This window comes from Canis lupus, chromosome 21, assembly GCF_048164855.1.
Source record: "Canis lupus baileyi chromosome 21, mCanLup2.hap1, whole genome shotgun sequence".
Taxonomy (NCBI): domain Eukaryota; kingdom Metazoa; phylum Chordata; class Mammalia; order Carnivora; family Canidae; genus Canis; species Canis lupus.
The window spans coordinates 41,784,727-41,802,101 of NC_132858.1; the positions used below are offsets into that span (position 1 = coordinate 41,784,727).

The window sequence follows — 17,375 nt, forward strand, 5'->3', positions numbered from 1 at the left end:
CAAGCTAATTTACTGCCACTGCTCAGAGGAGACGGCCCCAAAACCCTGGGCCATCCCCCTAAGCTTGACTTGGCTCTTGAACCAAAAGGCCTAGAACAGAGGGAGGCAGCTGTATCAGCGGAGCCAAGCCCTAGAAGCTTCTTTCATTGGCTAGATGAGGCCTCACCTTGGGCAGAACTGCAAGGCATAGTGGGGTCCCAGGCCCCTTTCTGTTTCCTTCCATCAAAGACTCTGCCAATGGATTAAGTTCCCAGTGAAGGTTTTGATTAAGCCTATGGGATTTTCATCTGTCTTGTTCACAGCCATACCCAGCTCGGCAGCCCATCCCTGCAAATGAACGAACGCCCGTGACATTTGGGGTGCTCTAGCTCTGCATCTTCATGAGACAAACAGAGGCAACCAGCCACACAGATTCCACAGTCATTCACTGAACAAACCAGCTGTGTGGGATCTTCCTGCCACCGCTCTGCTCTCCGTTCCCCCACCTGTCACTTAGCTGATAACACCACCTCGGGGTCTCTAGCAGTTTCCCTTTGGAAAGGTTTGACCTTTTCTCTCTCCTGGAGGAAAGGGGCGGGTGGTCATTTGCTACAGAGCACTGAGCAAGAAGGTCAGCTCGGGCCGAGCACACAACTTGCTCCTTTCATGCTCAGCCTGCCAGAAACGAAAATGTTAGAGCTAGAAGCACCTGTGGAGATCACCCCTCACGGAAGAGGAGAAACCAAAGCCCTGAGACACCAAGCAAGGAGCTCAAGCTCACAGAGCTGGCTGTGGGGACATCAGGAGACTCGCCCTCTCAACAGAGCTCTCTGTAATGCACTTTATCTAGGAGCCTCTCTCTGCCTTGAGCAGGTAAGGAAATTTTGGAAAGTGCCCCTAAATCCTGGATTCTCTTTCTATATATTAAAAACACAAAATATACCCACTCTTTCTCTTTCTCTCTCTATATATACACACACACAGATACAGATTATATATATTTAGATATGGATATATCATATATATACATATTCATAGATGATATTAGAATACGTAAAAACTATTCTAAAGGGCCAAATACATTTACTGATGAGTTTGGATAAGCAACTACTCCCTTTACGTTAAACTCACTTATAGAACAGGGACAACTGGAGCTGGTGGGGGAAAGTCAGAAATCCTGAGTGTGAGAAAGGGGAAAATATGTAATTTACAAAAGCATACCCAATATTATTATTGCTTTAATTTTTTTTTTTTAGGCATTTATTTAATGTGCTTGGAGATGTGATAGTGAAAGAGGGCACTGAGACAGGACGTTCACTGAAAGGGAGTACGGCTTAAATAAAAAGATCGGGAAACCCTCCACCTTAAGATAAGGCGCCTTCCATCTCTCGAGGTTAAGTAAGTGCCTGTCTGAGGTCAGTGGTGGTTTACGTGCTCCTGACGTGGCATCATGAGCACCTTATGCACCTGTAGGGGGGTGGTCCTAGGGTTTGCTGCTGACCTACCAAAGGGAATTTATGACATCGAGGAGGTAAAGATTCCGAGGGAAAGCAAGTTCCCAGACACAAAGAGCATTCTTGGAGAGACAGAAACCAAAGCTGAGGCTGTCGGTACCAGGCGTTTCCTTGGAGCAGCACCCCCGGAGTCCCCCACCCCACTCTGGGCTGCCCTCAGCTCCAGCCCCTCCTGGGGTAAACCCTGGCAGACTCAGTCTGGCCTCCCGTTTCAGGGATGTCGGGCCGCAGGAGCCGCCCCTCCAGCCACCGCTCCCCCCTTCCCGTGATCGCCCCGGGAGGCCAGCGCAAGGTTGGGGGACGGCTTCGCTCCGGTCCCATTTCCCTCCCGCAAGTGGCAGGTTCTCTCTCGTTCGCTCTGACAGGGCTGAGCGGCTCCGAGAAGGACTCCAGCTCCGAAAACCCTTCCCTGCGAGCGGGGGCAGAGGCGCGGGGCACGGCCGCCACCGGGGCGAGGCGGGGGGACACCGTCGGGGGGGGGGGGCGGGCGACGGTCGCCGGCGGGGGCGCGGGGGTCCACTTACCGCAGTGCGCCTGGAACACCTGTGGCTTGACGGCCTGATTGCAGGCGCTGCACACCACGAGGTAGAAGTCGTCGTGTGCGGGGTAGTGGCCGAATAAGTGCATATCTGCGGGGAAAGGAAAACAGGGTTTTTGAGAAGGTCATGAAGGCTCAGAAGGCCTAGTTTCCTCTCGCCACGTCCTCGGGGACAGTGTTTCGAGCGAGACGCGCAGCAAGGCAACGAGCTCTCCTAAAGGGACAGGGTTCGTGCGGTGCCACTCCCGGCTGCCCCAGAAGCTGCGGCCTCCCGGCCCCCGCCTCGCCTCACCCCTGGAGGTGCACCGCCAGCACGGGGGGCCCCGGGGTCCCACGCTGACGGCTTCCCGTGGCCCCAGAGGGTGCCCGAGGGTGGGCCGGCACCCGACGGGGGCTCCCCTAAACCCATTCCAACTTACGCAAGATCTCTCAGGTGGACTGAGGCGCACAAGGCCCTGGAGAGCCGGTGCCCGGGTTTCCCCACCGCCTGGGGGACACCCCACGGCCCGGGAGGCCTCCGAACACGCGGTTTGCTCGCTGCCATCGTTACCTGTTACTCATCTGACTGACCTGCAGCGAGTGTGCCCGGCACTGGGCAGGCTGTGGGGGACACCGGATGGATGCCATCGAGGGCCCTGCTCTCCCGGACCTTACGGCGACAGGACACAGAAAAAGTTATCACCCAAGTCCTCACGTGGCTGTGGGGCACGTGCTAAGGAGACGTATGGAGGCGTCCCTTGAGGGCGCGTGGGCCCAACCTGGTCGGGGGCCTGAAGAGGCTTCCCTGAGCAGCGGGTATTGGGGCAGGGACCTCAGGATGTGTGGGGGTTACGCAAGGGCTGGGGGGCGGCGGGGAAAGTTCAAGGTCCGCCAAGTGCTGTGGATCGGAGGAGCCTCTTGGCTGGAACACAAGGGGAGAGCCCAGAAGCTGTAGGCCTTGCGGACCAAGTAAGGATTTTGAACCTGATTTTAAAAACAAGGGAAGCGGGGATCCCTGGGTGGCTCAGCGGTTTAGCACCTGCCTTCGGCCCAGGCCATGATCCTGGGGTCTCGGGATCAAGTCCCACATCGGGCTCCCTGCATGGAGCCTGCTTCTCCCTCTGCCTATGTCTCTGCCTCTCTCTCTCTCTCTGTGTCTCTCATGAATGAATAAACAAAATCTTTAAAAACAAAAAACAAAACAAAACAAAAAAAACAAGGGAAGCTGGGCACCTGGGTGGCTCAGCTGGTTAAGTGTCTGCCTTCAACTCAGGTCATGAGCCTGGAGTCCTGGGATCGAGCCCCATCCGGCTCCCTAGTCGGCAGGGAGTCTGCTTTTCCCTCTGCTCATGCTCTCTCTCAAATAAATAAGATCTTAAACACACACACACACACACACACACACACACACACAACCCCAAGGGAAGCTGCAGAAGGTTTTTTGGCAAAGGAGTGACATGCTGTTAAAAAAAAAATAAATCGGGATCCCTGGGTGGCGCAGCGGTTTGGCGCCTGCCTTTGGCCCAGGGCGCGATCCTGGAGACCCGGGATCAAATCCCACGTCGGGCTCCCGGTGCATGGAGCCTGCTTCTCCCTCTGCCTGTCTCTGCCTCTCTCTCTCTCTCTCTCTCTCTGTGACTATCATAAAAAAAAAAAAAAAAATTAAAAAAAAATCAGTTACATGGCCTAAGGTACACGAGTGCATACATCCACACAAAGCCTCATATACACAGGTCCGTGGTAGCACTGTTCACAACAGCCAAAAAGTGGGAACAACCCACATACCCATCAACCGGTGAATGGATAAACAAAATGTGGTGTAAGCAGATGGTGGACTACTATTCAGCCACGAAAAAGAACAAAGTGCTTACTCGACCTGCTACAACATGGATGAAACCTGAAGACATTATATAAAGTGAAAGGAGGCAGACACTAAAGGCCACATGTTGTACGATCCCAATTGTCCAGATCAAGCAAATTTATAGACACAAAAATTAGCTTTGTGTCTGGCGTGGGCTGGAGGACCCTAGAGGGGACTGGGGGGGCTGCTGCTATAAGGGGTTCAGAATTTCTTTTTGGGGTGACAGAAATGTTCTAGGACTGATAGTGGTGATAGCTGTACACTCTCGTGAATATACTACAAACCACCGGCTCGGACACTTTACATGGGTGCGTCGTACAGTATGTGAAAAAAAGTGGTCAGAAAAGAAAGTTCCTTAGCTTCTGAGGAAACACGGTCACACCTCCCCATGCACCTCGGGGTGCACACAGAGCCCTAGGGGCACCTGGCCTCGCCTGCTCTCAGCCCACCAGCTCTAGGGTTGCTCCAGAATCGAGCAGTAGGCTTGGACCACTGGCATGGCTGACGGAGGAATTAAGGCAGTGAATGCATCAGGCATGTTTTCTGTCACAAACCTACTGAACCCTCCCCCCAAGCCCCCAAGTTCTCATTTTCTAGACTCAACCTATGTCTTCCCCCCAAACTCAGCAAACCCACAAAGACAGCTCCTCCAGCTGCAGAGGGAGGCCACAGGCTGAGTTAGTTCCCCATGAGGTGGGGACAGCTCGTCTATAACCCAATGGATGCTCTCACAGGGGCACCCTCCGCTCTGCGCTCTCAGGGCAGCCCCAGTGCTCAGAGAGAAGGGGAGCGGACACACTTGTCACCGGGCAAGGAGTTGAGGCCCACGCTGTCCCAGGGGAGGAGCGTGGCTGCGAGGGTGACGCCGGCTCTGGCCATGGCAGGTCCTCCTCGAGCTGCAGGTGCATGCAGGCCCGCTTGCCCCCTTAGAGGTGATGGTGGTGGGGGCAGAGGGCTGGGGACGCAGGCCCTCGGTGAACTTGTCACTTGTCAGTAGCCCTGGGTGCGGCCTGTTATTTCCCCTCTCTAGGACTCGCCTCTGTTTCCACTTCTGACTAAGACTTGTTACTGGAGGGGAACGTTATTAGTCAGTGCCTGGTGGGCGGGAGGCTGGAGGCAAGAGAGGCCCAGAGAGAGAACCCAACTGTGACAAGTGTCCTGAAGCATGAGGAGGCCCGTGCTGGGCCTACCCAACGTGTCCAGGGTCCCTGGTTCAAGCACCGCAGTGTGGAGAGGATATCTGTTGGTCTTTAACTACCAATACCTCTCGGTTCTACTCTTTATCATAGGTTGCTTATTTTTATAATACATGTTCTTTTTTCAATAACAAATGTGATCCATGTTCTATGAAGATACATTTGAAAACTGCAAAAAAGCCAGAAGAAATAAAAAAAAAATCACTGGCAATCTTTATTAACGTTTTGCATCTCATTTAGATTCAGTCACATTTTACGTCCGGGAACATGTGAAACCAGGAGCCAGGCGGGGCTAAGACTTACTTATTGATTCAACAAGCATCTACTGAGGGGCCTTATATCCTTTCTGCAATAGATCAAGCTATAAAGGAACAGAAGAAATTTATGAATTAAAAAAGCATTAAGAAAAATGTCTTGCGTGCCTCCTCCGTGTGAGAAGCTGTGCTGAGTCCGGGGTGGGGGTTGAGACCACAGGGAGTGGGGAGTGAGCGTGCCTCTGCACCTTTGTGGTCTCAGGACTCCCACACCTTCTATAATCCTTCAGAAATCTGCAGAGCACCCCTACCGCACCCCCAAGGTACACACACTCCTCTCCGGTCATGAGTCAGGCTAGCCAGAAACTGGCCACCGGGGTACGTACACACATGCGTGTGTGTGTGTGTGTGCGCGCGCGTGTGCATTCCCCTTCAGGCCCTCTGCTCCACTGAGACCCTTCTTGGTTTCCCCTAGAGCAGTTTCAACCTTGCTCATGTCTGCTCACAGTGTGTCTCCCATAGAAAGTGAGAGGACCTGCCCGCTGGCCGGGTTATTCCGCAATTGTCCGACCTCTGAATCTCCTCTACAGGCTGCCCAGGTTCTGCGAGGCTGGCAGGTGGGGAGCAAGGTAAGGGCACTTGGCCTCTCAGAAGACCACCGCCTCACGCAGCCTGGCGATCACAGTCAGTGTGCTGTTTGCCTGGGGATGGAGGAAAGTCAGGAAGAACTGAAAACTATTACACTGGCACGATGCTAGGTGTTCTATTAATTAACCTCCCCCCCTCCCCCAAACAACACACTCGGTGCGCAGTTACAAAGAACAGCAGTGGTGTGCTGGCGTGGGCTTGTACCAGCCTGTCCTTCCCCAGCTCGTTCAGTGCTTTCAGGGTGGTAGCTTGGCATCAGCCTTGGTGGAAGTATTTACACCATGGAACGGGGGCACAGACGCCAATCAGGTCTCTACCAGAGCATCACTGGATAAAGATGAGAAAACAGGGAAAAGTGAAACCACCTGTAATGAGATCACCCAGGGGTGACCACCACCGACGTGTTAATGTGCATCCTTCTGAACTTTCTGATGTGATAACATTTTCTTGATTAGTCCTCAAAATGAATCTAGAAAGTTGTCATCATCTCCACTTTCCAGGCAAGGAAACAAGGTGATTTGCTTGGCGTCCCTGGGCTGTGATTTATAAACTGGGCTGAGATGCCAGGACACTGAGTCTAAAGGCAATGCTCCCTCCTCAGCTAAAGGCTGTTTTCCTTCATTCACAGAGCAAAATCCCATTTCACAGATGAAGAAACCAGCTTGGGGAGGGTATACTGGATGACTAACAGGCTTTCCCAAATTATTGGCATGACCACAGGCCTGGGGTCAGAAGGAGGGATTTTTCATACAGTGCTCATTGCCACGCAACCTCAGGGAAGGTGCCCAACTTTTCTGAGCATCAGTTTCCTCATCTATGAAATGGGGCTTACAGTTCATGGCATTGCTGTGATGGCTCATAAAAGGCTGTATTTTCTTCCACCAGGGATCCGGGGGAGAGTGTGGAGAAAGCCTTCACCAAGGTCATCCCTCTGACCTTCCAGAATTAACTAGGTCTTTCTCCATTGGGAGAGTCCTTGCTTCAGCCAATACATCCTTTGTGTCTCCCTCATGATCACTCAAGCAGACCTCCTGGGAAGCCTGAGGGTCTCTCCCACCTGCAGAATTTGCACATGTGCATGGACTGATGAGGGCTGAAAGCTTTTGGGAGGGCTCTCTCTCTTTCTCTGGCTGTGGCTGGATTCCAAGGAAGCATGTGCACAAAAATGAGACTTTGCCCAGCTTTAAACATGGGGTTCAACCATCTTCCAAAGAGAGAAAGCCAAACCACTCCATTCTGCCTCATTTTGTCCCTGCAAATAGGTCAACTGTACATCAGAGAGAGTGCTAGCCACCATGGCACTATCGCAGAGGTGACTTTAGCATGCCCCTTGCCCGACAACAGGTGGGGAGGGAGCAAGCTCCATTCACTCCATTTTGCACAAATGGGAAGCAGGTACACTTGCTTCTAGGTCAGTATTTTTTTTTGGTTTTTGACCCCAACCCACTGTACCCTTATGTACATATACATATACATATCTACCTATCTATCCATCCATTTATCCATCTATCCATCCATCATCTCTCCTTGGAACATGTACATTACACTCTGATATGTTCTGTTCTACTCATTTCTTTCTGTTTTACTATATTCTACTTCATTTTAAAAATGCTCATTGAGATTTCAACATTTCAGGACCCTTTAATGGGTCACAACTCAAACTTCGAAAACCACTTTTCAAGGCAATCCAGTGAATCAGGGGCTACACTCAGCCTGAGAGTTCACTGGGGATTTAGAGAGGTCTGAGCTAGTCCTCAGCGGTGTCGTGGGAATCTGAAGCCCTGGACTGAATCATTAGTGCCAAATCTTATGCTAGAGCCTGCTGTTACCAGCTCACAAGAGTTGATTGTATCTTCCTATCTCAGCATTCAGGGAGGTATGTTGGTAGCTTAAAGCAGCCAAGGTGGGAATATTTACACCATGTGAATCAGTATCCACTATAAGCCAGGGCTTCATCTCTTGGAGAGCTGGCTATTTAAACATTTGCCAACAACCCACTGACCAGCACCTCTTCTGGCACCACTCTTCCCTGTATTAATTTCCCTAATTACAAAAATGGAGGAAATCATGTTCATTATCTACCACAGTGGGATACAGAAAAGTCTTTCATGAACTTGGGAGGAAATGATCATATTAACATAAAGTGCTGGCTGGGGTACTGATCATTAACCCAAGAACCTATGCACAACAGAGCCAGGTTAAAGTGTAGATCCCTTTCTGTATCAAATAAGCACATAGAGGCTACAACTTGTTCACGGTCTGGTGGCGAGAAGAGGGTGGGGTTGGTGGAGTGGGGGTAGTGGGGAGTTGAGAATTAAGTTATTGGAGTTCTTTCCAATGCCTGTCAACGTAATGCTTACTTATTAAGGGTAATTCACGGAAGTTACTCACAGATTAGGCTCATGGTATTAACCTAATGCTGCTTATAAATTTATCACAGGAAATTTTCAGTACCCCTATTTAAAGTGGGTACTCCTTCTCTTACTTAACTGCTACTAAAATTCTCATTTGGGGCAGAGTTGACTGTCAATTGTGTTCGTGCTCAGTGGAGGCTGGCACACCTGGCCTGCTTACAGACGGAAGGCACTTGAGGTTTGCACAGCCTCACCTTCCCCAAAAGCACCCCACCCCCAGACAGCAGAGGAGGAGCGGGGGTGGGGGGGACAGAGCTCTGATGTCGGTGGAGCTGGTGAACTGTTTCTTAAGTCAATACTGAAAAGAAATCGGCAGGATAGGAGTAGCATTTTATTCCAGATACACAGTTTTTGGAGGGGAATACTTGCAACCTGTGAAGCCAAGTGTCTGCATCAACTTCGTTGCATCCAGTCCTCACGTTAGGAAAATGGGTGCAGGTTAGGGAAGCGGGGTGACATCTCCAATCCACTGTTTGGATGCGACGTGTTTCTAAGATGGGAGGAGAGCTGTTTTTGTGGATTTGGGATCGATCTAGATGCTGTGCGCCTTTGAACTGGACCCTGGACACCTGCCAGGGCCCAAGACTTTGACATTATGAAACAACAACTGGTTGAGGGCTCAGAGGATGAAAAAGTTGAGAGGGCGTGAGTAAGGACTGATGCTTTCCCTCTGTGAGTGGGAACGCCGAGCAGAGTGCGGTCTGAACAGAGAAGCTGTGAGGAGCAGACTTGCTTTGAAGGCAGTGGAGCAGCTTATCAGGAATCGCTGGTACCTACTCTCACTATAGAAAACCCCACAGCGGGAAAAGGGAGACAGCAAAACAGAATTTAAAAAAAAATTAAAAAAAAAAAGCTCCAGAAAATGTCCTTCAGTTACCCCAAAAGTCTTGTTGGCGGTTGGGAAATCACCCCAGTTGCTATAGGGATTATTAAAAATGTCAAGGTAGCAATTGCTATAATACTCTATTATAACAACAATTTCATATAATTTAAAATTTTTGCTTCCCTTTTAACTGATTCTAAAAAACTACTGTAATGCAAAAAAAAAAAAAAAAAAAAAAAAAAAGAGATTCTATTTATGTAATTTTAACACACCACGCCTTTTCCAGGAAGGCGAATGTAAGCCCTGCCTGAAAAGAAGCCTCTGCCCGTGGGAGATAACTGGACGCACAGACCTCGGTAGGACCTCAGGGAGGGACAACCCTGTGACTGTGGCTGGAGAGCCGGGTGCCACTGGACTGCCTTGGAAAACTATCAGAGGGATGAGCTGGTGGCTGGCAGTGGTTGTGACTTGTGGGCTTCCGCTTCCATAAACTCAAACAGGGGAAATTATTGGGAAGAACAGTCACTGTGGTTCAAAGACACACATGACTGCCTCCAAGCCGATGCGGATCCGGACACAGAAGGGCTCCCTACAGGAACGACACGTGCCACCTCGGGAGGAGCACTGCTCACACTGAGAGAGGCTGGTCCGGGGAGCCCTTCTCTCCCCCCATTAATCTTAATGTGCTCATTACGCAGTTTTTATTAATTCGTCTTTTCTCTCTGCCGGTGGAGTTTTCAGCTGCATTTTAATCACTTATGTCAAATAGAAAGCTTGAGGGGATGTAAAAAACGTTTCTCCTTTGCTCTGACAGCCTGATTCTATCTGTTCCTCAACTCCAAAATCTCCTTAAATTCAGAGATCAAAACAACATGAGGTCTTCAAAGCAATGACCTCGGACCCAATACCTCCTATTTCCCCAGCCAAATGTTGAACTCCCCTCTAGGAAAATGCACACACGCACACACACACGCACACACAAATGCGGTCACTTTCCGTCTTTCAGATCTCTGAAAACCCAGGGCCTGACTGTGAGGGCTTCAAAAACAATGAAATCTGGAAACGGAAACTCAATAGGGCGACTAGAAAGCAAGCAGCAGCAGCGGTGAGCTCCTCAGCATCAATGAGGGCGGGCGGCAGGCCCACAGCCTTTCTTCTCTGACAGACCAGGACTAAAGGGGCCCCAGCCTCTTCTTGCTGCGGCTGGGCCGGAAGGCACCCCCTTGCAAGGCTGCAGCCGGGAGCCAGGCCTGGTAGCAGGTGGGTGCTCCCCGTTAGGTTGTGTGAACCATCCCCAACCCAACCAACCCACAAAGCCATGACCTCGTGAGAGACTAATCCCTCCCTCCTCAGGAGGGCCTTTAATGCAGTCGGGCTGTGTGGAGGCTGTGTGGAGGCTGTGTGGAGGCTGTGTGGAGGCTGTGTGGAGGCGACAGGGGCTGTTCCCTGGGCCTCAGGCCTCGGGCCAGCCCCTCTCCGCAGACTTCTGACTTCCTCTCAGACCCCGCACAACTTCCACCCTGCAGCACAAGGAGGAGACTGTACTCTAGGCTTAGAACAAAACCTGTGAGACATGGGCCTTGTAAAATGCAGTGCCCCAGAGCTGGGCCCCGGAGTCAGGCAGCCTTGAGTTCAAATTCTGACTCTGGCCTTTGGCATGGCAATCCCCTCTAAACTGCTTCCTCATCTGGAATCAAAGGGCGTATGTGTGAAGGAGGGGGCACACTGTCAGGATATCTGAAACGACCTCCTGTCATCTCTGGCCTTCTTCCTGTCTCTCCAACTCACCCATCCCCTCCTCTGGGAAGCCTTCTCTGCCTTGCCTGGCGGAGCCGCAGAGTCAACCAGGCTCCTTCCCTCCCTGCCGGTGTGCCCTCCACAACGTGACCACAGCTCCCAGACTGTAGAGCACTTGGTTTACACCTCTCTCACCAGACTGGGATCTTCCCGAGGACAGGAATTGTGAACCGGTGCCCTTTATATCTCTATACCCAAACAGTCTGGCACGTGGTAGCTGCTTCATAAATGTCAATTAGTTCACGAGGCTGAAGGTCCCAAGAAGTTGATTTACTTCCTGTGCTCCTTAATTTGCCCTTCCTTCAAAAGGGGGGGTTGTAAATAATAATAAATTGCCCTAATATCCATGCTGCTATCTAAGATTATGAGGTCAATAACTGTCTATTTGTTCATTCTTTGAGCTCCGTGGGAGACAAGTGCTGGCTGAATTTAAGGAGGCAAGCTCCAGGTGGGCCATCATAGTGGAGAAGAGGCTAATTCCTGTCCCTCACTGTTCCAGACTCGTGAAGGTTGCATCCTTCCTTGTCTGGCAAACACAGCTACTCCCCATTCCACCCCCCAACCCGTGATACCCCTCTCAAAGCCAGCATTTGGGGTAGGCTTAGGGGTTTTCTCTGGATGCTCCCCCTGACCTCATTTTCCATTTCCTCATCCTAGGGCTGTAAGGTCTTATACATCAAGCCAAGTGAGTGATTCAGGGCCTGGAAGATCGAGACTTCTCCTAGCCTAGTCCTTCCTGCTTCAGCCCCTTCCTGTCTGACACTGGACCAGCTGGGCTCAGCCCAGAGCACACAGAGTGATCTGAGGCCAACCTGGCAGGTGATTGACCAGGTCAGCGATGACCCTGGTGGCTAAGAAAGTCATCTTGCAAAGGGCTTCCCTTCACCTATGCAGGGTTTAGGCAACGATGCCAATAATTTGTCCCTAAAATTGCTCTCTGGGATATAAATCCAGCCCAGACTCCCTTTCCAGCAGCTGCAAGGATACCCAGGCTTCTCCTTATCCAGTCACGCACATCCTTGTCCCAGGTCAGGTCAGCTGGTAGCTTCTGGCCTGACATCCCTACCTCCGGCCCTCAGGACAGAGGAGGAACATGGAACCACTTTGGCAGGTTGCTGAGTCCTGATAAGGTATCCTATGCTTATAGCAGGGACTGCTTGGGTTCAGAGATGAGCTACACGTGCAGAACAGCTTCCAATCCCCTTCACCACATCAGCCCCAGTGCTCTGGGCCCAGTGAGAGAAAAGTTCTCTGGAAGGGACAAGGGTGGATGTAGCACATTTAACCAAAGGCTTGTTATGTAAAAATTGTATAGTTCACTATGACTCAACTAGAGAGAGAGAAGCATCAACCTATTGGAGGAAATTCTAGTCCCTTCTTCCAGCTTTAGGTGAGTAGAAGGGCCTAGGAATGCTTTGGAATGGCCACAAGTCATCACCAGACTCCCTTCCCTCTCAGGTTCTCTCATCTGGGTCAGTTATTTATTTATTTATTTATATATTTGAAGGGGAAAGGGAGGGGCAGAGAGATAATCCTCAAGCAAACTCCCCCTTGAGCGTGCAGTCTGACATGGGACTCAATCTCACAACCCTGAGATCACGACCTGAGCCTAGACCAAGAGTTGGATGCTTAACTGACTGAGCCACCCAGACGCACCTCCTACTTGGGTCATTTAAGTGTTTAAATGTTCACCTAAATCTTTATGTCCACATTACTTTCAACTTGAGGATTACAGTTAAGATAATAGTGAAAACATACAAAATCAGTAGGCCTCCCTGGGCATTTTTTCCTCAATTCTTCTTCAATAAGCTTTGCTTTGCTTCTTTGTTTGGAACAGACTTTTCCTCCCCTGAGCCTCCTTCAAGGTAGGAAATTTAATAGCTGGTCTGAGTGAGGCCTATTTCCAGTTCATTCTGGGTGACTCCTTCTACCTCTATCCTGGGCATCTCTTGAGTCCAGGTTGGCTCTCCTGGAGCAATCTGTGATGCCTTCCCTCCTTCTATTCCTCACCCAAGAGAGATCTTTAAGAGGTGGAGTTATGTGCCATATTCAAGGAAGAGTGCAGTGGGTTTGGGGATGAAGAGGTGATGATGCTTTTCCTTATAAGACAGGGATGGTCAAAAATAATTTCCAGACTGAACAGAGCACTACTTGGAAGAACTGCTTAATGAGTCAAGGGGGAGTCAATGGAAACATGTCCTTTGATGCCTTTTCATATAGAACAGTCTACCTTCTTGTTGTGGCAATCTGACAATCTGGAGGACGGACTAACTGGTCCCTTAATTCCTTTCTGGCTCTTCAGTAATGATGACAGCTCCAAAAGGGAGCGTGTAAGGAGAAGGATGGCTGAGAAGGAGGGAAGGATGTCATGTTCATGTTACAAAGGAAATCTCTAGAAAAGGTAAATAAAGCACAAAAATCATCTTTAGCCTAGCTACCTACCTCTTTTATCTATCTTCTATGTCTATCACTTTCTTTCTTTCTTTCTTTCTTTCTTTCTTTCTTTCTTTCTTTCTTTCTTTCTTTCTTTCTTCTTTCTTTCTTTCTTTCTTTCTTTCTTTCTTCTTTCTTTCTCTTTCTTTCTTTTTTCTTTTCTTTCTTTCGTTTTCTTCTATCATCTCTCTATATATATTAGGAAGCCCTATATTATTTGAGCAATGTGGTTTTGAGGTGGACTTAACTCAGTCTCAGCCCATTTTATTGCTATACCAAATGGTATAATTTTGGGTGACAAGGGTGAGATGGCTTTATAAAAATAAATAAAAATTTTAAAAAGAAGAAAACAAAAGATAATGATAAACTCAGACAATACCCAAAGAGCATTAGTTGGTTTTCAAGGGCTGCATTATAAACTACATTAAAGCATGGACCAAAGGATGCCTGGTGCCTCAGCGGTTTGGTGCCTGCCTTCAGCCCAGGGTGTGATCCTGGAGTTCCAGGATCGAGTCCCACATCCGGCTCCCTGTAGGGAGCCTGCTTCTCCCTCTGCCCGTGTCTCTGCCTCTCTCTGTCTCTCATGAATGAATAAATAAAATCTTAAAAAAAACCAAAAGCATGGATCAAGCCTTATGCACCCTCCCCACTCCAGCACAGTTCTGTTCATACAATAGGAGTGAAGCAGAAGTCTGAATTGAAGTTCTTGGAATTCAGCTTTCTCACCAAACCCTAAATAGACTTTGGGCTTTAAAAAAGGGCTGCTCTGAGGCATACTGAAGGACTCGATGTCTGCCATCTTGCTTCTTGAGATTCACAGGCCGAGAGGCTTTCATTGATGACAATAAGATCAAGAGCTCGAAATTGAACACCAATAAAAAATAAATTTATTATTAAAAAAAAAAAAGATCAAGAGCTCGAGGCAAAGGAATGGGATGGGTTTGGGTTGTGGGATCGGTCCCACAGACCCAGCCGTCTGTGGGAGTCTAACCATGCCATACTGAGGGCTTTCATAGCTGTGCTAAGATCAGGACAATTATGTAAGAAGAATCTCACTAGGCCTGCCATCACTGTGTAGAGATTTTAATTTAGAAATGGACTGAAGGTGCCAGGCAGCAACTACCACAGAGGTGCTCCACTGCAGTTTTTGGGAGGTTTCTTGGATGACATGTTGCTGAAACCTGCTGAAAGCAGAGTCTACGAAGAAGCCCTCCAGTGGCTTCTTCTTGGTGCCTGACGAATGCTGGAAATGTGACATTTTTAAAGACACAAGAAGATGCTTTCATGAGACCGTATCATGGAGGGCCTCAGCTATCAAATTATTGTTATTGATGCCATCCAGAACATGCAGTGGAGTGGTCAGGTAAATGGGTCAAGGGCCAAGAAATGCCCAACCCTGAAAATGGCCCTATCATTTCAGACATGCTAACCCTTACTCAGTATGAGTGGTTACATCAGTGTGATGCCTGCAGATCTGGGGATGAAGAAGAGCTGTATGCTCTAAGGATAAGAGACCTCTGGACCCTGTAGCCCTTGTCAATGGCTCTGAGTGCAAAGTAGAGCTGGATCTGGCTGTAACTGGCAAAGAGAAGGTGGCATTTTTTCCCCCTAGAGGGTCATTTGTCAAGGCTATAGAGCCCTACATGCGTCCTTCAAGATTACAATGATCACCCAAACAATGCTGCCAAGCTTAGAGGAAAATGTGCCATTTGGCTCTGCCATGAGAAGTGTCCACTTGGCATAGCCAGAGGGCAGTGGCAAGACTGCTCAATGTCCCTGGGAATTAATGTCCAAAGTGTTCAAGCCACGGGGACAGCCAGACTGCAGGAAGCTGTTGACAGATATCCCAAGGCAGTCCCCTACAACAGGGGGCTTATAGGGGAGGCCAAGCCACCCCGGCAGTACCTGCTGCTGCTTCAGTGCTCGCGAAGAGCAGAAAGGTACTTTGGCTCTAAGAGAACAGAAAGGAGCATCTCATCACACGCAGGCTCCTCAAACCAGTCACCCACACCTAGCAGCCACTGTGATGGGCTGGCGCTTAAAGCTGGCAGATTTCTGAGCAGAGACCAAGAAAGAAAGAAAAAAATCCACCATAGAGAGGATTACAGAAAGCTGTTTGAAGGTACTAATGGAAACTAAGATCGATCAGCTGGAGGAGAAAAATCACAATGTCTTCCATCACAAATCAAGCATGAAGCTAGTTATGTGCCTGAGGAGAAAAGGGAGACTCTCAGCAGGGCTGGTGAGCCTCTGGGATCCAGCCCCGCCCCTGGGTCCCATGTTGGGCTCCTCCTCCCTGGCAGTCCTTCCTTTACCCCCCTCCTCCATGCTCGGAGGTCCTCCACGTCCTGCCAGGCCAGTGTTACTGTGACCTCCTCCAGGGAGCCTTCCACAGACACAACCAGCCCTCTCTCTGTCTTTATTGCATTTATCAGCATGCTCAGCCCTCTGTACCTGGTGGATACAGACAGTGGTAGGTAGGCCTGTCTTCCCCATTTGTACGCTAATGTTTTCTATATGGGCGCAGACATTTAACAGTCACAAATCAAGGCAGCCAGAAACACGCTCAAGTGCTTACAAGCGTAACAATGCATCAGAGTTGCCTTACCTTAGACTAAGGAAGCACCCAGGAGACGCAGCCAGGGCAGCTGCAGGGGAGTGCTGATGAATGACAAATCCCTGCTCAGCCTCGGGCAGGCTGTGCCATACCGGGCAAGCCACAGAACCTCTCTGGATTGACCTTTCCTCGTCTGGGAAATAGCAGTCGTACCTTCCCCACTGGGTTGCAGGTGGATTTGCTGAGGTAGCTCATCCAGCGCCACGGTTGGACAGGCCCTCACCTCAATGCCCATGAAACCGAACAGAACTAGAGCCTGAACTCGCTAAGTCAAACCAGCCAAAAGCTGGTTTGGTTCTGGGGTCAGACTGTCTGAATTTGAACCCCTGGGAAACTTCTCAGTTTCCTCATCTGCAAGATGGGAAGCGTAATAACAGGGTGGTTTGAGGACGAGATGGGAACAATACACTTTGATGTCTGGTGCTTGCAAATGTTAGCCAGGGCAGCCCGGTGGCTCAGCGGTTTAGCGCCGCCTTCAGCCCAGGGCCTGATCCTGGAGACCCGGGATCGAGTCCCGCATCGGGCTCCCTGCAGGGAGTCTGCTTCTCCCTCTGCCTGTGTCTCTGCCTCTCTCTGTCTCTCATGAATAAATAAATAAAATCTTAAAAAAAAAATGTTAGCCAGTATTATGATTTGGAATCTGATTTTGCACTGTGGGACTTTAGGAAAACAATCCTATTTCACTGGAGGAAAACAGGGAATGTGGAGAAGGAAACCATCATGCTACAAGCCTCTGACCTTGAGCTTCTAGTCATTGAAGCTGCAGGGTGAGAGAACAGTAGATGAGGGTTTCTCACAGTGGGAATGCTACTTGCAGTCTGGTGGCCGCGCGCAGACACCTGGACCCTATCCGGGAGCTGGGAGTGAGATTCCCTGGGACTGGGGTCCAGGAGGATGGACTTTAACAAGTTCCTCCAGGGATGTGAGCACCTCTACAATGTGAGTGATCGTATCATGCAAACTACTGACACGGAGACACTCAGGAGTACACAGCAGCGTTAGTTTGGTGATAAGGAACCTCTCACTGGTTCTAAGACTCTGTTAGCCGATGGGAAGGCATGTTCTGTACATGTGGGGTGCCGCTGTGAGTCCCCCCATCATGTGGTTTTGGGGGCCCCTCCTGGGTATCTGTACTTGTGAGCGCTATAGAGACAGTCCGTGGTGTGCTAGAGCCGCCCTGAACTGCCGGCCAGAGCTAACTGTGTGCCCCTCTTTCCTAGCTCTGCATTTACTGGCTTCCCATTGGCTCTCTGAAATTCACTGCGGTGGGAGTACTTATACCTCAAATATCAGCAAACGATACAGTCAGGGCTCTTAGATGT

At 49.9% G+C, this 17,375-nt stretch overlaps 1 protein-coding gene across 7 annotated transcripts in view; it reads right to left on the reverse strand.

Moving 5' to 3' along the window:
- The window catches only part of ATXN7L1 (ataxin 7 like 1), a 245,291-nt gene that overhangs the window by 157,517 nt on the left and 70,399 nt on the right, over positions 1-17,375 (reverse strand). For all 7 annotated transcript variants that reach the window (XR_012014177.1, XM_072791529.1, XM_072791528.1 and 4 more), the window contains one exon: positions 2,018-2,122. Coding sequence is in view for 6 of the 7 variants with exons in the window: in XM_072791529.1 (XP_072647630.1) it covers positions 2,018-2,122 (105 nt within the window). In the remaining variant the exon portion in view is untranslated. The remainder of the gene's footprint in view (positions 1-2,017; positions 2,123-17,375) is intronic.